The following is a 21,926-nucleotide window of genomic DNA, read 5'->3' as shown; positions in this document are numbered from 1 at the left end:
AACAGCAGAGTTAGAACTACGTTTGTTTTTGAGCGGTGCGAACCACTCCTATGTTTCACTTCGTGTTAACCATGATGTCAGCACAGACCAATCAAAAGCTGTTCTGATCATGATGTCATGTCTTATTCAAACAGAACAGGCCAATCGATTCATGGACACAGGCTTGCGATTGGTTCGCCTGTTTCACAATCACAGCGATTGGTCAGTGTTATAACCACTATCATGACGTCAGCACGGACAATCAAAAATTCAACTCATACGAGCTGAATATTACCTTTGATCTGAGATAGTAACCACACTTGCACAGATTGTGGTTATTGTCACAGGTCTCAGGTAACACATAGCTCACATGCATAAGCTTAAAACGTGTTTAACAAAAACATTGCACCGTTCACAGCCTTTGATTGGTCTGTGCTATGTTGACATCTTGGACAGTATGGCCTTTGACTGTTCAAACTCATATGAGCTGACCATTGATCTGAGGTGACATTTGTCCTCTTCTGCTACAGGTATGTGAGTCACACATCATTTTACCACGGCACAACCATGTTTTGTCGCATTGTGACACGTTGTGAGCTTGTAGAGCTTGTTAGAAAACAGTGTGGGGTCACTAAAGTCACTGCGGCAGTGGCTCAGAAGGTAAAGCGGCCACTTGGAAACTGGAAGGTTCCCAGTTCGATTCCGGGCTCCCCCAGAGTGTCCTTGAGCAAGACACTGAACCCCTAATTGCTCCTGATGATCAGATTGGTGCCTTGCAAGGTTTCCTCTGCCATCGGCATGTGAATGAGTGTGAATGTAATTCACAATCATTGTAAAGTGCCTTAGATAAAGATGCACCAGTTTCTGTACCATTTACTGCCTGTTTACTTGAATTAGACCCGGGGACATATTCTGATATTAATGAAATAATATCAGGAAAATCGGGAGACTCTGAAAGGTCATCTGAAGGCAATACAGTGACATCATTACACATGTGCACACACACTTACTGTACCAGTAAGACCGTCAGGTCGCATACACAAACTTTAGAAGACAATATAGGCAATTAGGAGGGAATATGGGAAATGGGACAGATCCATGTTGATGACATGACTGTAGAGATACTGTGTACCGCTTTGCATGATTTAAGGGCAAAATCTGTAGGAGCAGTGTCCAAAAATGTGTTTTGCAAAAATCAGCCTGATGGTGGCGCTAGATGGGACAGGTGCATGTTGATGACATGATTGTTCTGTGTACCGCTTTGCGTGATTTTAGGGCAAAATCTGTATGAGCAGTGTCCAAAAATGTGTTTTGCAAGAATCTGCCTCATGGTGGCGCTAAAAGAGGGCCATGTGAGACATGAGGGGTGGAGGTTGTGGTTTGGCAGCCAAGGAGTGTGAGTGCAAAGTTTGGCCTAGATAGGGGCAACGGTGGCGGAGATATGAGTAGGGGAAAAGTGTGACGTGACTGAGAGACAGACAGACAGCCGGTGGAGGTTTTGATAGTAACTGCGACCTGACAGTCGCAATAAACTTATTTTCCTATGGCAATGAGACTTCATGAGATCCCACCACATTGTGTGTTTGCGTCTGCCCCTAAACACAAAAACCTCTCCCAACAATCTCTCAGTTTTGGTTCATAGAGAGGTATTATTAATTTCTCAAGTCTCAAATATTGACATTTCATTCAATCTTGTTAGTTCTGTAACTGCAAGAAATCAGTTTTGCAGGATTGGCCAAAATTGAACTAGGAATGCAAAACTGTTTTATCACCACTGATGTCGATAATGTGATGTTGAAAATATGATGATGCCAAATGCCAACCCATATGCTTGCATGTAAGGACTTACTTTGTATGTATCCTACCAAAACAGATATGGGTATTGGTATAGAGTAGACTATTAAATAGACTATTTATCTGTAGCCAGGTGTTTTCTTACATGCTGGTAAATTAGTGAGAAGAGAAGAGACCCATGACGCGTTGTCCTTCTTTGTGATTCCTTTAAATGGCTGTGGGTTCCGATCACTTTTCCACTACAAGTTTAACCGGAACTTTGCTAACCAAATACAGACATTTAGGGGCGTCGCCGGATTACTACCAAATATGGAGTTTCCACTTCAGCGGCTACTTGGCGCTTGAAGTCAAAGCAAGCCGGTGGATTTAGGAAGCGCTTGCAATATTTACAAGCGATTAACTCCGTCAATTATGCTCTTTGTCAGCCAGTGTTGCTGCATGACAGTTTTAAACCAATGTTCTGCAATACAGGAGTTAAAACTCCGTGCACAAGTAGACCTATGTGGTTAAGATGTTTTATTATTTTAACAACGTGGATTAGAATAATAGGATGGAAGTAAAGACAAAGGTAGAAACGTGAATTAACTTGCTCAACCTAAGACTTTGAAAGAACATTATAGATCTATGTAGCTTATTTTAAAGGCCATTATTGCTTACTTTACGGTTTATTATTGCTGTGGTGGTAACGCCCCCAGCCTCCTCATCTCCCCGTCTGTCCCTCTCAGACTCAGCTTGAACTTGACAGTAGCCTAGTACTAGTAGTAGCCTAGCCATTTGTCGTAGCGTAGCCTGATAACAAACGTTCACCTACACAAGCACTTGATTAGATAGGCCTAAACTGTAACATGTGGTAGCATTCTAGAAGTTATACTACAATCATTTTATTATTAAATATGACTGAATTTGTTTTTTCGGTTCCACTCTAATAGAGCATGCGAGTTAGCTAGACCATTGGTTCTCAAAGTGGGGTCCGGGGACCCCCAGTGGTTCTTGAGTGAGTTCCAGTTAAATGATAGGAAACAAATGGACCCTTATGGGTAGGCTATGTAATTCAGAGAGTGTTGCCTACACATGGAACCAAATGTGGACCCTAACAGATCCATTTATAGTTCCATTTGTAGCCTACACTCTCCGAGTTAAATTAACTTTTATTTTACAATGTAAATTGGGGTCTCACCGTCTCAGTTTTTAAACGGGGGTCCGCAGCCTAAATCATGTCAAACTGGGGGTCCTTAAATGCTTGAGAATCACTGCTGTGAACATCTTTTCAAATGGAGGGGTCCGCGGGCTAATAAGTGTCAATTTGGGGGTCCTTGACTTGACATGAACAAGTTTGAAAAGCCATACCTAATTGTAACTTCATCATGTTTTAACTTGGAAGTTGCGCCGGTCACGGTGCACGGCTCACGGCTTACGGACTGACTGCTCCTCGCTTCTTGTTTCCAGTCGGGCTGACGTGCAGCGCTGTGGTGGACTGCCTCGCTTTGTGTAGCCTATCCATAAATGGTCATCTACGTCACGCGAATGTTCCACCCCCCTATTTAACACAGGCAAGCTGGAGTCCCCTATCAAGCTCCAATAGAGCAAGTAGCGCTGCTCTCGTGCAACCAACACCACCGTACAGTTGATTCACAGACTTCATTATTCTCCACAAGCAGACCAACAACAGTTGTCACTCACACTGGTTTTGTCTAATAACAGCACAGATCTGTTTTTAACCAGAAGGATACCAGTGCTGCCTCATCCGCGGGAACTTGGATACAACACAGGATTCCTGCGCTTCTCTCATATATGACTGATCATCACCATCATCACCATCATCATCACCATCACCATCACCGCCTGTGTTTTCAGCTTTGAGAACACTGTTGCAACTGTTGTTTGGATACCTGTACGCTGTCATCTATGTCTGACTGAATAACTGCTATGACAGGGAAACTGGCGGACAAGCTCCCTCTTACCATGAGCAGCTTAATAAACACCATCCCCGACAGTCTCTACCCCGAAGAGGAGATCCCGACGTCTATGAATATATTCACCAGCACGGATTCTATTAACCATTATTCACAGATGAATACAGGTAAGGCATTTTCTTCCTTTCTTTTTTCTTATTTAAAAATATATATTTTGTGTGGATTTAAGTCATTCAGACTACTTTCTGTGTAGAGCGTGCGTGCGCGGACAAGGCAACAGTTGTCTCCAGCTCGGTGCGCTCGCTCCTCTGCCCCGGCACCTGTTAGCGCTCGGCTGAGACGCACAAGCCTATAGAGTAGCCTAGGCTACCTAATGGGCTACTTTTAGGACAACTCTATTATACATTATTAAGTTAAGTTAATTATTATAAAGTTAAGTTAAGTTACCAAACTATGATGAAGTAGCCTATCTACATTTTAAGTGACAAGGATTTAACCTGTAATGTCAAACGACTGCTCAGTATAACAATAACTTTCAATGCCCATAGATTGAACAAGAGTTCATTAAAAGACCAAAAGCTTTCTTGTGGTCTTAATCCTTTTGGTTGACCTTGTATATCAGTGAACTGTAGGCTATAGCCTACAGCTGTACCCTTTCCTATGCAAACTTCTAATAAAGTATTCAAACAATCAATCAACCAACCAATCAAACTAATAGGTCTATCAGTGGTTTACACGAGACGAAACCCAGATAACTCGAAATTACACCTTTAATAAAGTATTGCTTTGCGCAAGTAGCCTGTAAATATGCCCATTGGATCATAATTGGAATATGTGAAAATAATGGTTTAACTGCGTAGATTGAGATGAGCCTATTATAGGCTATTGATGACCCATGGCTTATTGTTGGTGCAAGACTGTCTCAATAGGCTTCATCAGACAGAGGTTTTCATTCATAATTTTATTAACGTCTATAAAAAATGTCCAGTCTGCTTCTGTAGGCGTGTGTCGCCGCAGTTCTTTCTGTTATAGGCCCGTGTACCTTTTTACACTCACTGACTGACTAGCCAATGTTGCGGAACCCGAGCACATTTTAAATGTCTTTATACTGTGTCTATATTAGTCCATGTGCTTATTGTACATTTTATTGTAAATTAACGTAGGTATATTAGAACTGTAGCCTATTATTAATGTCAGTGTCACAGGTTGACGTTAAATCAATTACTTGTTGCATCTCACCTTTTGCTCCTGAGGTGATGGGTGTTTGAGGATAACAATAATTTTAGGCCGATTAGACTTAATTGAAAATACCATTGCGGTGTGGGATAGGTCTACCTTCTCTAAGGCTGAAAATGGGCTACACTTTTTTTAATGAGAAAATGTGCTGAATCTGCTGATATTCTGAATCAGGATTTAAACAAAATCAATGTAGGCTATTTGCCGTATAGCTATTTGACACAGTGACAGTATAATATATTTTCTATACAATATTTTTTAATTTTGCTTTTAGAATAAGGTCTAAACACATTTCACATAGGTCCAAACTAAACATATGGAACAAGGTTGGTTAAAACACGCTGCAGTTATATGCATATTGTGTTTTAACTGCAGCATTGTCATTGTTTTAATTACCACAATATTAAGTTTCACATTTTAAATGACAAAATAGATTAGACTATAAAAATGTAAAAGTACCAAGTCGTGGTGTTACATATGATGCAGGTGTTGCTTGTTGACATGTAATAACAATAAAAGATCATCACATTATTATTATGCTAATCAATTAATCAAATTTTCAAAGTATGATGGCATATATGTATAGATGCAATGTTTAGTATAATGGGATATTAATGTTTTAGCTAACACAAAATTATGCCAATATAGTCTTTGGTACTTTGTGCTATACCTTATCTTGTGCATTGTGGAAAACAAAAAATAATTCCAATAGGCTATTGAATTCTGAATATTGTGTAATTTCTTGCAATTTATAATGACTGTTTTATGGGTGTTCTGCTTCTGTTGATGTTTTCTCGAAACAACATCAGCGTATATAAACATAAAGTATATCACATAAAGGCAATGGCTCATCCAAGTCATTTCTGTATTTGATGTGGAATAAATTAATTTGAACACTTTCAGATTAGCTGTAAAATGTAACATAAAAAAGATCAGAAACGTTCATGTAATGCTTTCATTATGATAAAAGCATTTTGGCAAATGCTGCAAAATGGTCTCATCGCTGCATTGACACAGAATACTGACAGGAAGGTCTTGACAGTTGAATTTGCACTTATTTTCGTATCTTTTTATTTCCTTATTCATTTCTTATCTTTCTTTGGTGCGAATACTTTTTGAACCCCGTGATCGTGGTCTGAGTGCTGTCTGCCTCATAATCTGTCCTACTGTGAAAGGAATCAAATCTAGCCATTGAGTTTGGCTGTCCTCCAGTGGGACACAATGACTGGATCAAAGGGGGTGTTTAGGTCTTGATTTATGAGAGCTTGTGGGATCTGAGAGAGAGAGAGACACACACCACTGTCTCAGATGCAGCAGTCTGTCAGTTAACTTCCAGGTCTGACAGCGCTACCATTTTCTTTATGAAGTGTATTGGACTACTTTTATTTGTGATCTCTTTTTGGCGGATTATTATACAGGGATATGCAGCGAAGCTGAATTTCGGACTAACCAGGGATTGACACTGAAATCAAGCAAGTTCATATTTAGTATAGTTTAATGTAGATAGATTACGTTTTAGAGTGTGTGTTTTTTTCTTCTTTTCACAATCACTTTTTCAGGTGTTCATTTTGTGTCATGTTTCATGCAAAATAACGATTTACATTATGTGTTTTACCCCCCTTTAAATCAGATAACATCATGGATCTGGGCATGGGAAGTGAGAAAGGAACATCAGAGATTCAGTATGGATCCAGCTTCCAGTCTAACCGCAGTGGACAGACTGTCACCTATCTGGGGAAGTTTGCCTTTGACACTCCGCCATCGGGTGGCATCGGTGGCTCTGGATGGTGCTCCGATAACAATATAATTAGTTTAGTCAGCGCGGGAATCCTGGGCGTTTCACCATCACCTGGCACGGTAACAACCCAGACATCCTCTGCAGCCAGCATGGGTGGACAGACGTCAGACATGGAGCAGGTGTATGGTCCTCCACTGCCTGCCTACTCCACCTGTGGTGACCTATACCAGGACCAGGTCTCATTCCATCACAGCCCTGCTACCAGCACTGCCCTCGCCTACCCCAGCAATGACTATCACTCAACATCTAAACCCTCCATGGATGGGAGCCTTTTCTCCATGATACCTGATTACAATCTTTTCCATCACCAGGGCGACGTTGGTATCATGGAGCACAAGCCCTTCCAGACCATGGACCCCATACGGGTCAACCCTCCACCTATCACACCACTGGAGACTATCAGAGCATTCAAAGACAAGCAACAGATTCACCCTGGTTTCATGGGTGGGCAACAACATGCCCCGCAGCACCACCCACCTCCACAGACTCTGACACTCAAACCCATCCGGCCGAGGAAGTACCCGAACCGGCCCAGCAAAACTCCTGTGCATGAGCGGCCACACGCCTGTCCAGCAGAGAACTGTGACAGACGCTTCTCACGTTCAGACGAGCTAACGCGTCACCTCCGCATCCACACGGGTCACAAACCCTTCCAGTGCCGAATATGCATGCGGTCCTTCAGCCGGAGCGACCACCTGACCACACACATCCGCACGCACACAGGTGAGAAGCCCTTCTCTTGTGAGTTCTGTGGACGCAAGTTTGCCCGGAGTGACGAGCGCAAGAGACATGCTAAGGTTCACCTAAAACAGAAAGACAAGAAGCCTGCTGACAAAGGCAGTGGGGCAGCTGGCAGCCACAACTCACCCCCCAGTTCCTGTGGCAGTGTGGGGGGCAATAGTGGCAGCATCATGACCGTCACTACCTGTGCATAGACTGGACCGCCACTATGCCCCCTAAAGAGACTGAGGAGGAAAGGATCCTGTCCACTATGAGATAAATAGGTGACTTTTTACTCTCTTTACACCCCTTTTTCTTTTGATTTGTCCTTTCTCTATTTTGAGATGGATGTCCTTAAATGGGAGGGGAAAGAATGCTTGTCTCCTTCAAGTAATGCAGGCCTGAGATACTATACACAGTGCCAGCAAACAGAGAGGCACCCTGGCATGTTCTGTCCAAAAAGCCACAGCAGATCATTATGTTTTAGAGGTGAATACACTTTAATGTAAAATTTGATGAGAATGTCTAAATCGGAAGGATGCCAGAATCCATCACAGGGGTTGAAATAGACAAGATAGAGGAGAGATGTCTGAGATGTATGCATTAATATTATTGGGTTGTTTAAAAGTGCAATTGGTTATATTTGTGTACTGTCGGATACCTTATTAGTGGCACTTGACTGTCTTCTTTTTTGTTGTTTTTGTTGAAATGTGGTATTTTTTATATTTGAATGTTGTTTTCTTAAAAGAATGTGCCAAATGTATTGTGATAACAGCCAACCTTGTTCTCATTATTGTGCCTGACATTTGCCAAACATAACAGCGATAACAACTTAGTGCACACATTGACTTCAAGGAAATATCACTCTACCAAAATGCTTGAAAATTGCTTATGAGATTTAAAGTTATCTGCACACAATTGTGCCATATATCCACTTCATGGCTGAATCAGATTTCCTTGGGGGATATACAACACAAACAAATGTCCTGTTATGTTAACCATAGCTATAAAACAAACCCATTTGCAGTACTTTGCCAAGACTTATTTATTTACAGTCACTCACATAGAATATACAGTATATTCTGGTCACATTTCAGTGAATTTATTTAAGTGAATGATCTGTATGCGAACACAACCTGTGGTCTGTAGCTGTGAGACATCATTGCTTTTCGGACTTTGTTACATTTTCATATGGTGGCTTCAAGTAGTGTTACATGATATCATTTCAAATATTTTATTATTTTGAACGGCTCACAAATGCTTCACTTTTCGTTAGGTTGCAGTTATACCACAGGACATTTAGAACACACATCCACCAACCCGTAAATGAAATACAGAAAGCTTAGACAGAAAGACTATAACACTCCGGTGTCTGCCTCTGGCTGGTAAATCAAAAACATGCAAAAGCAGAGATAAGGATAAAAACCAACACGATTAAGGCATTTTGTCTGTGATTGACAGTATTAAGCATGTACTTAGACACAATGCAAAAAATATATACTTAAACTACTTCATTTTTTATTACTAAAATATGAGCAGCACATTGTGTGACAAGACACAAGATTAAATATCTCAATCCATGTTTACAGCTTTTTACAATATGGAGAGAGTCGTATAAGGGGATGTTATTTTGTACAGTATACAAATATATATGCAGGTAGCTAGGGTAGAACCTTCGTACCCAGACTGTCAAATGCACCATAATGCAGTGTTCAATTGTGCATTGTTTGTGCATGCCTAGATGCACACTATGTAAATAAATACAAATGTCTGCATACACAAACTTTCAATTGACTGAATGCTTGTGCAGAATGTCTTAAGGCTTTTGTAGTTACTGTAATACAGAATATTTTGTGGTCACAAGCCATTGCAAAAGTCTGGAGCATTGAGACAGTGCTGAAGGAGTTGTCTTATCTTCCATTTCAGAAATAATGTGTTCCTTCTGTACACTTTAAATTGGTAAGTGGATCAAGGAAGCTCTAACGTGTTGAATAAACAAAACAGTTTTTAGGCTAAATCTGAATAATCAATAACCTACACTTCCATTATAAACACATCTCTATCAGCCCCATTACACTTCTATAATGTGCATTTACCTGCACTCTAAAACGTGTATTATGAGTAACGACCGAATGCAGACTGATGAATAGGTGATTGAATGATTATTTGTGCTTTACAGTGAAAGACATTAAACGACAATGGAGATTTTGATTATGTGAGTGCTATACGACATTCTGGTCTTGATATGAGTAAATACCTCAGGTCACATACATCCTCTGAGCCTCTGGTGTACTTTATCTGAAAGTGTAATTGTTTTGTAAATGCACAACTGTGGCCTGAATGGATGACAAATTATAAACTGATCTAGTAGTAAGTTGGTAGTAAAGTAATCAATTTTCTGAAATATTTCTTTGTTGTGCTTTTATACTTTCTTTTCTTAAGAGGTTTTTTCCAAACTGATGTGTTGTTTCAAGAAAGAAAGAAAGAAAGAAAGATGCTGATATAGCTTGTTAGCTCGTTGGATAGTTTGTGTGTATCCAAGGTGTTAACCTCATCAAGGCTAGAATGACATGACACCCAAAGGTAAATCTGTCACTGTTCTTAACTTATCCTATGCTCTATGTTATTTTCTGTTTGCTATTTTTCTACACTGCATTATTACACAAACAGTGTACACCCAACAATTTGCAAAAGTAACATTTGACAGTTGACACTAATCATACTTTAATTTGCATAGAGCCACTCATCTAGTTTAATTCTCGGTTTAGTTTAATTCATATATTTCTCAGTATGCATTTCTCAGTATGCACTCATCATATTAAGGAGTGTGTGCTGGAGAACAGACAGAGACATTGTTAAGGCATTGTTTTTGTTTCATGTGCTGGAGAAAATATTGTAATGGTCAGTCTGCAATTAAACTTAGAGGAAATATTGACTGACAAATGCAAAGGCCAAATGAGAGGTTTAGTAAAAGCGTGGCCACTGAGAAGACTAGCCGACGTTCACAAATGAGCATCCAAGGCCATGCTCCCCTTTTCCAGGGCAAACCAGTTTTCAGTGCTGTGCTTCCTGGCAAGTATCCACTTATTTTCCAATTAATTTGGCCTCAAACTCTTTTCTCAGCTCATCTACATGGGTAAATGAACAGACCTCCTTGCACTTTGTGAGAGTTGAAGAGTTCACACTTACAGTATTGTCTAACCGTAAATAAATAGTTTGTACAATAAAAATACATTTGATTTAACCCATTCTCTCACAACAATAATAGCTTAACTTATAATAACCAAACTTGTATAGGTTTAAGTTTAAGGATTAGTTTGGAATTGTGTTGGAAATTCTGTCTTAGCTTTTAAAGCATACACTACTTCAGTCACTGGCATTTTGTTGTTTGTATAGCAAATTAGTGTATCTACCTTCAAATCTATAAGGGAATACAATTAAGTCTAAGATTCAGGTTTAAATACATTTTTACGCTGCCAAGTATAATTTGATGTTAAATAGTGATCAGCACAAGCTCTGGTTCAACCCCAATTCAGTGTTACTAAAAGAGATGATGTGTCTGTCTACCCTGTTCATTTGACACATGCTAGTGACAATGGATGCTTTTAATTATAGTATTGAATGTGGTCTCCATTGAAAGATAACTGTGTTTATCTTGCTATGTGTTAAGGAATGATACAGAGCAAGGCGTAGACTACACCAAAATATTTCCCAGAAGCCATGTAATTACAACTTTGCAAACTCAATGTATCATCGGTCACATCATCTGACTGTGTTTGTCTCCTTTGTTTTGAGACAGTTTTTCAATGGAATGTGAACGATAGATTTTACAAATGTACATGACCCTGCTACCCTCCCCCCTCCGCGCGCGCACGCACACACGCACGCACGCACGCACGCACGCACACCTTCTCTGAGACAGACAGACAGACAGACAGACATTATACACATACAGGTTCACACAACCACTGAATCCTGTGCATCAATGCATTTTAGTGGATGAATGGAAATAGAGGCTGCTGAATAGTCTTAAGAATAATAATGGATGGTACGATAATGGTCAAGTATGGATGTAACTGATATGTCAATAACTTGTTCAGTGTAACAACAAATTCTTAAAACTAACCTAATTTATTTTTTTCCAAATAGGACCTCCGGTTTTTATGTTCTTGGTTATAATAACAAAAACAGGCCCTTAAATAGGAGCTTGCTTCCTCCTAGCTCTCTGCTCCGTGTTGGATCTGTTCCAACATTAGCAGCCATCTTTGTGCCAAATTGGGTTGCAGGGTTGGATGATCAAATACAATATGAGATAAAAACTCCACAGAACCCCAGTCAGCTTAAAGCTGAAGGCAGCGTTGTGGCAAATGTTTATGTTTAGCCTTTTACTTGTTTGTTTTAGTCTAGCTGAGGATGGCCTTGGGCAATAAGGCAATTTGAGATACTCATACAAAAAATATTTTTTGGGCAAAGATTTTAATAGTGTGTAGATATGATGGGCTACTCATCTCTTTGTGTGGACTAAAGGTGGCATCAGGGATTATGTGGTCAATGTGTCATGGTGGCACTGCTGTTCAGATGGAGTCAATGCTCAGTTTTTTGTGTTTTCCTTTTCATTACAGTATATCCTCATGATTTGCATGTGCACGAAAGTGTTTCAAACTGCCACCCTGAGATTCCAAAGGCGGTGGGTCAGTTACTTTATATGCATGAAAACAGGAGTCACATCGAGAGAAATGGGATAAACTTTCAACAGCTATTTGGAAACACACACTGGGAATATGTTCTGTTGGCTTTTAAGAAAACGGGGTCTTGTTTAAAATGTTGTGGATGTTTTTAGCCTATTTCATGTTTTACTATACCTTATAATAAGGTCCTTTTATGAGCTGAATATTGTAATGGACTTACTTTACTATATCCTTGTGAAGGGGAGATATGCTCCTTGTTTACTTGGCACTTCAGTTTGTTGTAATGCAACTGTTTAGTTATTTCTATGTAAGTACTTGAATAAAGAAAAGGATACAATTATCTTCTGTTTTTTCTTTTTCTTGAATCAAGTCAAGACTTGGGCATGCACAACACCTCGTCCACACACACACGCACAGTCACACACACACACACACACACACACACACACACACACACACACACACACACACACACACACACACACACACACACACACACACACACACTGCACACACAAGATCTACAAGCAGACGATTAGCTTGCCTATATAATATGTAGTCTATGTTTTATACTGGCAATTATCGTATGATGAAATATAATTTAAATGTAACAAAATCCTATAATTAGGATTTTTCACTACAAGTAGGCCTAGTTTCATTCCATGGCTGAAGTGGTTTATGCCATTGGTACTCAAAGTGGGGTTCGGGGACCCCCAGGGGTCCTTGTGGGAGTTACAGGGGGTCCCCAGCTAAATGACAGTTAAAGGAGTAGTTCACCCCCAAAATGACTTTTTGTCTCCACCAGCCGAAGGCTGAGGGAGAGTATGTTTTCCCCTCCCTCCGTCCGTCCGTCCGTCCGTCCGTCCATGCGTCCGTGCGTCCGTGCGTGCGTCCGTGCGTCCTCGCAGTTTGTGAGCAGCTAATCTCAGTCACCGTTGGCCCGATCGCTGCCAAACTGAGCACACACACTCCCTGGATGCCAATCTAGAACCTCTGCCCCACATTTTTCAAATCAGCCTCATGGTGGCGCTATAACAGGCCGATTTGTGTGGCCTGGTTGTTACCAGCTAATCTCCGGCGCCGTTGGCCCGATCGCTGCCAAACTGAGCACACACACTCCCTGGATGCTAATTCAGAACCTCTGCCCCACATTTTTTAAATCAGCCTCATGGTGGCGCTATAACAGGCCGATTTGTGTGGCCTGGTGGAGACCTGTGCTCGGAAGAGCACTGCTTCTAGTTTTCTATTGATTAGTCACGCAATAGAGACTAGAGTTCACAAATATTTTTAGTTTTTTTTCGCATTCCTAAGACAAAAATGTGATTACAATAAATGTACCCCCATTCGTTCCGGATGGGGACCCGTTTCAAAAGGGTCCCCATCCGGAATCAATGGAGGTAAATTTACTCGAATCAAATTTTTGTCTTAGGAATGTGACAAAAACCAAAAAATATTATTGAACTCTACTCTCCATGGCATGAGTAATCAATAGAAAAAAGTCATTTTGGGGGTGAACTACTCCTTTAAGGCCTACTTTAGGTACTTTAGGAACCAAACGGACCTTGGCTATGTAACTGTAACTCAGAGCGTGTACAAATGGAACCAAATTACATGGGGTCTCAGATAGAAATGACATTACATGGGGGTCAGTAAAGTAATTGCATGTCAAACTCGGGGTCCTTGAAATTAAAATGGTTGAGAATCACTGCTAGAGCCGTAAAAATCTTCTCTTATGGGGGTCCCTGGCATGTCTTTTCTTATGGGGGTCCCTGGCATATATTTTCAAATGGAGGTCCGCGAGCTAATAACTGTCAATTTGGGGGTCCTTGACATGAAAAAGTTTGAGAACCACTGGTTCATGCTCATGAATATCCTGTTATTTCCACTTCCTTTAAGGAAACACTCGTGGCTTCCTGTTCCTGTGTGTGGAGTGTTGATACTAGTGATGTAAAGAAAGGGGATGAAGTCGTGTGAAGACATTAAATAAACTACTCCGCGAAACTGGAATTATTACAGACAATCACACAAAATGAGCTGGTAAGTGTGCGTTTGTTGTTATGTTCTCTGTGGTGAAAGTGGCGTATGTATTTGAGCTCAAAGCATAGACTCGAATCTCGCTCGCCGTTCTTGCCAGACTTCAATGGATTAAAGGCTAACGGCTATATTTTGTAGCACGGGCGTCGCTACTCGACACAAATGACGCTATTTACCCAACACGAAAGCATCGACGTGTGCCGCGTCGACACTTTATTCTGTGGAAAATGTCTTAATTTTCACCAAGCGACACCCGTCGTGCGACGCGATGAAGCCCTACATGGGCTGGACTATTTCCTGGTGCGGGACGAACGGGTCCCACTCAAGAACTTTAGAACCCAACACTTGTTTAGAGACTAACTTTAGCAAGTACCGAATGTTGGTGGAATAGAGCATAAGTTATAAAACTGAAGAGTTGTGCAAAATGCTCGAAATTGTTTATTTGATTGTTAATCTGGATAATGTTAAAATAAAACGTTGACGACATGAATGAACGGTGGGCTCAGACTATTGCTTGAGTTCAAACTAGTTTATGAAACATTCTCATTAAATGCAGTTGGTCTAGCAGTTGGACTTGTTTAACCACAATAATGGCTTAATTAGATTCACCCCCCATGACAACATTATTATCTTGTTTATTGTTATTCATTAGTTTGGAATGGATGTTAAACGTGGCTAGCGTTTAAGCTGCTGTAAAGACCCTGTAAAGCAGTAATAACACTTCTTCTCAGTTTGCCACACCACAGAATGTCAAAAACCAACCACCCAAATTATAGTTTGGATGCTAAAGCTAAACTCGGCTAACCTTTAAGTTCACTCATGTGTTTGAATGTATTTTTCTGGCAGTGTGAAAAGGCTGTTTACATTTGTATATGAGTTGCAAAGAAGTAAAGGTCTGTGATGTGCTGTGAACAGTGGGCACTAGAGAAGACTGGGCCCTATTTGGGGAGAAGACGACTTGGCACTACTGAATATTTGTAAGGAATACTGGCCTGGGCACTACTTCTTTGATTGTTACCTATACGTCCCATCTCTTGACATATTATTCCAAAAGCACAAATGAAACTCACTATTGACTCATCCAGGCCAGGGGATGCATGTTATTTATTTTCACCTGGTAATGCTCTATTGCCTGTGTTTGCTAGAGTTAAAATAATAGAAATAAAAACTTGTTTAACTGATTTAACACACAATTTGCTATGTTTGTACATTTACACCCTAAACTCCACTTAAAACGTATATGTCACATCAGTCCCGTCCCGGTCAAATCTGGCGACCTCAGAAAGGTCAACACCATGTATTTCTGGCCACCAAAACCTACTCCGCTCCAGGAACACTCCGGCCACGGAAACCTACTCTGCCCAGTGTCAAAACGGTTGGCACCAGGTATTTCTGGCCACCAGAGCCTACTCGCCTCGGCCCTGAGAATACAACGCATTTTAACTCCCAAGACGGCAAAAGTTAAACGTCTCGGGGGTACAGAGATTAGGGGGTCTCTATCAGGACATAACTTGAACGGAACTGCGTCAGCTGAAGCAGCCTTTGCAAAGTTTGGCACGGGCGCACAGCAACTCGCTCACCCAACTGCTTGCCCAGTGGTGCCCCTCATGGCTCAAGTTTGCTTCAGTGCCCAACTACTCCTATGTAGTACCGTAACTTAATTTTAGGGGCTGTAGTCTGTTCTCACCGAGACGGACCCACTGTTTCGCCATGCTGGTGCTGACTGTTCTCACCTAGCAGGCCGAGTGGTCCACCTTGCTAGTGCCGACTGTTCTCACCAAGCAGGCAGAGTGTTCCGGAACATTTGGCCCACTGAGAAGTTGAACTGAGCGAGAAGTCTTCAGTATTTGACAAATATTAGCAACATTCTGGACAAAACACATTATAGCCTGATTATACTTCATCGTATGACAGCGATGCCATCATATGACATAACATAAAAACCTTGTAAAGCAGTAATAATAGTACACTGATTCTCAGTTTGCCACAACACAGAATGTCATTAACCAAGCAACCAAAGTAGAGTGCTACAGAATTAAAATTGAAAATTGGCTTTCAAAAACTCTGAACTCTGGGGGCGTGTCTGCTGAAGCATTCTATATTGATTTCCCAGATTGCACTTGGGCACAGAGTGTGTTTATTGTGTTTAAATTGTTATTTGAATATGGAAAAGGGTTGGGGGTTATATTGTAGGACATTATGTGTAGTGTTGTGTCATGGTGTTCATTTGATTTTATGTGGTGTTTTGGTCTAACACTGTGACTTGGATGGCTATTTGTTCTGATCACCTGCTGTCCCTGTTCTGCTTGATCAGGGCCTGAAATGTATTTCCCAAAAGGGAGGATTTCCCCCTTAAGGGCCATTTATAGTTACGGATGGATGATTTTGTGTACGTTTGGGGTTGAGGAGGAACTTACGGTAATTGCGTCGACATGCATAGTTCCGTCCGTTCTCTGTGTTATACTGTATCCAATAGATGGCACCCAAATGCATCTTCCCAATGAGCAAACATGTTGATAGGCATCGGCGATTACATGCATTAAGTAAATAGCCTACAGCCGTGCTGTGCGTTCTTTCAATGGCATCGTACTCTATTTTCACTCCATAGTTGATGTCCCTGCACGCCGTCGGAAAATGCTGTTATTAAGCCTATTATTAATATTATTATTTGGATAAAGTAGAACAACTTTTAAAACCAATCATAATCATTTAAAATGGTATCATGATCTGACACTGGCACTTTGCTGCTTCTGCGTTCTGCCTCCGCTGCTGCTGTGTGCACTGCAGTTGTACAAGTGGCAACAGGTCTGCGTCCTGAACGGCTTGTTCACTGTTCAACGTTACTTTGTGATTTATTTATTTTTTACTTCCTCCTACTACGAAATGGATACCAGAAACAAAGACGAAACATTTCTCCCTCTACTGCCCCCACGGTTGACAAAAGTTCTCCACGGGTACTTCATGTGTACGTACGTTTTTATCGGTTTTAATCCGTTAGGTTGAGTGTTGTCCGTAACGTTACAGACAGAGACAATTACGTCCGGAGCGACGGAGAGACCGGATCAAAGTACTGTCCGTCTCCGTTCGTTATGTATCCCCGCGTTGTTTATGTACTACTATGCATGGTACTTTATATGCTTCACATAGGTGGGATAGACCTTTGGGAGATACTGTCCAAACTACAATATGGCGTCATTCAGAGAGGTTCGGGGGGGGGGGGTTTGCCCAAAATCTGTACGTGTAGTAGTAAAAATGAAAATGTAATCTGTCTGGAATGTCCGGGACCAATTTGGAGAGTGATGATCCAATTGTGATTGTAAGGCCTATGGTTCAAGAGTTATAGTACAAAATGTGGGCTGGTGTAGCGCCACCATGAGGCCAATTTGAAAAAGATTAAGGTTGAGGTTCTTCCTTGGCCTGCTGTGAGTCATAAAATAAGGAAACCAAAATACTGATACCCAAATAAGGAAATACAAATACCTCTCAGTCCACTTTGATGGTGAACTATAGACCTCTGTACTGGCCTAATATTTTGGCTCGAGCCTGGCCCGACCCCTAGACAGTAGACACTCAGGCCAGAGGCAGAGTAAGATTTTGTGCATTCTTGGTCGGAACTGAGCTACATGCTGATGCCGTACAATTATATTTTGCTGGGATGCTACTAAAGCCTAATTTATGACAGAATTTTCCCTTTCCCTGTGACGCACTGTGATATTCTTCTTCTTCACAAGAGTTAACACATTTACTAATTATTAGTCACAGTAAAATATGACGAGAAATGCTGTCTAGCTTAAGTGTATGTGCACTGTTTTGTGCATGCCATTTTTAATGTTGTGTAGCTTATTAGTTCATGTCAGCTCATACACCAAAGACACGTTTTCTGTGGCTACGTGTGTCCCTGCACACAGACATATTGGTGTGTGTTGTATGTGTATGTGTCTGTGTTGTGTGACAGAGAGGCGGGAGAGAGACAGTACAGTTCATTGTCTACCATGATTAAGAATTGGGTCGCATTTAGGTGTGTGTTTGTGCTCATGTATCTGCCTTTTTATACGTTTTCAACACTGTTGTATATATTATAGCTACAGAGAGCGAGAGAGGGAGAGATAATCCGTTGTGGTTGTCTAGACATAGATTCCAAAACCACAGTCAGTCCACAATGCTCTTTTCTATTTTACTTGGAACTTTTAATAAGATTAACATTAATAAGAATGTTTATAATATATTACATGGCTTGATTGAATGGGTGATTCTGATTGGCCAATCACTGAATTCATCAGACTGTTGACTCATTCTCTGCCAGGTAAAAAAAAAATAATTGCACCTGTGCTCACTTCGCATGGTATCAAACACGGCACACGTGCGGTGCATACAGTACTGTATCTGCTTGTATGGGCCGTTCTGTCCGTTACATCAGCTGTGGCGATGTTGGTAGGCTACTACATAGGGACCTACACACAAAGTCAAACGTGGGAGCGGTTAGCACTGCTCAAAAAAAGAATGGTATTTAAAAATATATATATATTGCAGTATTATTAAGCTAAATTAATGGGATCATCAATTTAGCCATAATAGTGCAGCTCTATAATAATGTCATCATGAATTGCATCCTGTCCCATTTTCAGTATCATGGTCAGGGAGAGCCAGTGGACATGCAGGACAGCGTCACTTGGCTCAGCCAGACAATCAATGGCTGGCAAGCGACATGTCCACCAGCACGCACGGCCAAACACAAGGTCAAGAGTGGGGTGCAAGACCAGTGAAAAGAGCCCATTATTGGCTCTGCTGACAGATGCATTCCACTAGAGCCTGTACACTTGCTTGTATGACGCGAAAGGATTGACTCCAGGGTCATTGTCGGAACAATTCCACTCCTAGTGTCTTCAACTAGCCCTCTGTGCTTCGTTGAATATGCTTGTTTGGGTGATGCGTTAACCCCTCTGATGGCATACACTTTCAACATTTTAGGGCAAAGCCATTACTTCTTCCACGTTGATGCATAATCTGGCCCGTGAAGAAGACTGTTCCTTTGTCTTTGCCTACGTGCAGACTGGACAAGAGTGACGTGTAGCCCATTCGGTCAGAGCAATGATCAGATAAATGATTTCAACTATGCCTAGTGGTTCTTATGACGGTGCTTACTGTGTCACAAAGAGGTTTTACAACTGTTTAGCTTTCAATGTAGGCCATATCCGATATTTCCTGGGAATAAAAGGGAAGAAGTTGCTAACATCCGTCTGACGGTCTCTGACCAATATGCCCATATATGGAGATCTCTGTATCTGCCAGTCCTTTTATCTTTTATGCCTATTAGATGTCGCTGATGTCATTAGTATGTGCCCATATGGGCATGCTCTCTTTTGTGCCCTTATATGGAGCGGCCTGATTTGATTTGAACTTGGGTATATACTACTGTATGTTTCAGTACATTTGCGGAACCAGTACGTTTGAAACGGGTTGTGTAGCTCTCAATGGTGTGCAGTTTCTCCAGTTAAGGAATCTGCCATATGCTATGAACGCAGCCTATCTTGCTCTTATGCACCGTTTGATTATCTTTTTGGTACAACCAGTGACGCCACACTTCCTGTTGGATTTCTGAGTTCCACTATATATGTCATCAGCAGGCCTAGATTTGTGCTTTTAAGCCTATGGTATATTAGTCTATTAGTAACTATCTTGTGGTAAGGTCCAACTGTCCTCATAAGACATGTGATGATATCCTTTGACAGAGGTAGAGTAACCAATGGTTCTACTTCTAAATGTGACAGACCCTGCTGAAATATATCGCTGTGTGAGAGAAACATCAGAAATTATTTTATGGCAATTCTCCATCTGGTTGGTTGCCATAATTATTTGTCTCTGACTATCACACTTTCGCTATATTTGCCTGTAACACATTGTCCTTATCACTACTTAGTGGTGGTTCTTAACTCAAATGACTACATTTGGAACTGAACATGTGAGATTTTCTTACATTTCATCTTAGGCTTATGTTATAGCAACTTCACACCAGAAATGTATAGTGAAGCCCTAGAATGGCTGTGACTGAAACATTTCATATATTACATATACCCAGCCAATGCCATGGTTCTCCCATGCCCTCCCGGTTAGGGAGTCATTGCGGCAGCATTGTCATTATTTTGTAGCTAGAGCTGCTCACTGAGAAAGTAGACAAAAAACAGACATTGTGACTTTAATCATTGTAATTCTGTTGGATAGGTTTATATGAACATCTTCTGGAACATGAATGTACCACCATGATATAAGATGGTTTCAAGAAAGCATGTTCTTCAATGGCTGTTCAAGGAAGTAAAGTCTTGTTTCCCTGTGTGTTCTATGAAGAATATATAAATATTCAGTATAAATGGGTTTTTAAATACATCTTTTTAATATACTAGAAGCTGGGCCGCCCTTCGGGCGGCCCAGCGTCTAGTCGGCGACCTGGCCAACTCGGGAACGATGTAAATAGAGAATGAATGCCCCGCCCTTTAATGCAAACCCCATTATACCAGTTGTCATAGGACCTGTTTTGACCATCTGTTTGCCTGTGTCCATTTATGCCCATATATGGAGATATCTGTATCTGTCTGTCTGTCTGTCGGCGTCCATTTTATGTCCATATATGGAGATCACTGCAGATATAGTTCTGGGTCCATTTTATGCCCATATGCCCATATATGGAGATATCTGTCTATTTGCGTCCATTTTATGCCTGCCCCACCCTTTAATGCAAACCCCAATATACCTGTTGTCATAGGACCCATTTTGACCATCTGTTAGCCTTTGTCCCCACCCTTTAATGCTACGGGCGGCCCAGCGTCTAGTCGGCGACCTGGCCAACTCGGGAACGATGTAAATAGAGAATGAATGCCCCGCCCTTTAATGCAAACCCCATTATACCTGTTGTCATAGGACCTGTTTTGACCATCTGTTTGCCTGTGTCCATTTATGCCCATATATGGAGATATCTGTATCTGTCTGTCTGTCGGCGTCCATTTTATGTCCATATATGGAGATCACTGCAGATATAGTTCTGGGTCCATTTTATGCCCATATGCCCATATATGGAGATATCTGTCTATTTACGTCCATTTTATGCCTGCCCCACCCTTTAATGCAAACCCCAATATACCTGTTGTCATAGGACCCGTTTTGACCATCTGTTAGCCTTTGTCCCCACCCTTTAATGCAAACCCCAATATACCTGTTGTCATAGGACCCGTTTTGACCATCTGTTTGCCTTCTGTTAGCCTTTGTCCCCACCCTTTAATGCAAACCCCAATATACCTGTTGTCATGTTGTCATAGGACCCGTTTTGACCATCTGTTTGCCTTCTGTTAGCCTTTGTCCCCACCCTTTAATGCAAACCCCAATATATGGAGATCTCTGCACACACAGTACCGGTTGCGGAAAACTCTGATGTCAGACATCAGCTCCGCATTCGGGGATTCATTTTATGCCCATATCTGGAGAACGCGCGTGCCGGTGGGAAGAACGGTTCTCGAGATTCACATACATACATACACATTCACAGAGATTTTTTGTTGACTCCTGGCGTACGTGATGTCAGAGCCTTTTATGAAGTGATGTCAAAATGAGTCAGCGATTGTGCCGATTTCCTCAGGAACAGCCTGATGTTAACAATCAGCTCCGCGTAAGGAGATTCCGAACGTTTCGCGCCGCTTCGGGAAAACCGCATGCCGAGTCGGGCCGAGGCCCGGCACTGCACTCCGCGCGGCGGCGGGGAACGCGCGTGCCGAATCT

The 21,926-nt window shown here is 41.5% G+C and overlaps 2 protein-coding genes across 2 annotated transcripts in view; both read left to right on the top strand.

Annotated features, from left to right (window-relative positions):
• Positions 1–3,699: 3,699 nt before the first annotated feature.
• egr3 (early growth response 3) lies at positions 3,700–7,655 on the top strand (the record flags this gene model as incomplete). Its single annotated transcript, XM_080739165.1, has 2 exons — positions 3,700–3,853; positions 6,553–7,655. The coding sequence occupies 2 exons, from the start codon at positions 3,700–3,702 to the stop codon at positions 7,653–7,655; spliced, it is 1,257 nt and encodes a 418-aa protein (XP_080595291.1).
• Positions 7,656–14,044: 6,389 nt separating this feature from the next.
• bin3 (bridging integrator 3) overlaps positions 14,045–21,926 on the top strand; it is a 49,995-nt gene continuing 42,113 nt past the window's right edge. The window contains exon 1 of the mRNA XM_080738144.1: positions 14,045–14,165. Coding sequence (XP_080594270.1) covers positions 14,158–14,165 — 8 coding nt within the window. The 5' untranslated portion in view covers positions 14,045–14,157. The remainder of the gene's footprint in view (positions 14,166–21,926) is intronic.

The sequence above is a fragment of the Nannobrachium achirus genome, assembly GCF_963921795.1.
Source record: "Nannobrachium achirus genome assembly, chromosome: 12".
Lineage (NCBI taxonomy): Eukaryota > Metazoa > Chordata > Actinopteri > Myctophiformes > Myctophidae > Nannobrachium > Nannobrachium achirus.
This window is presented reverse-complemented; position numbering and strand designations above follow the sequence as displayed.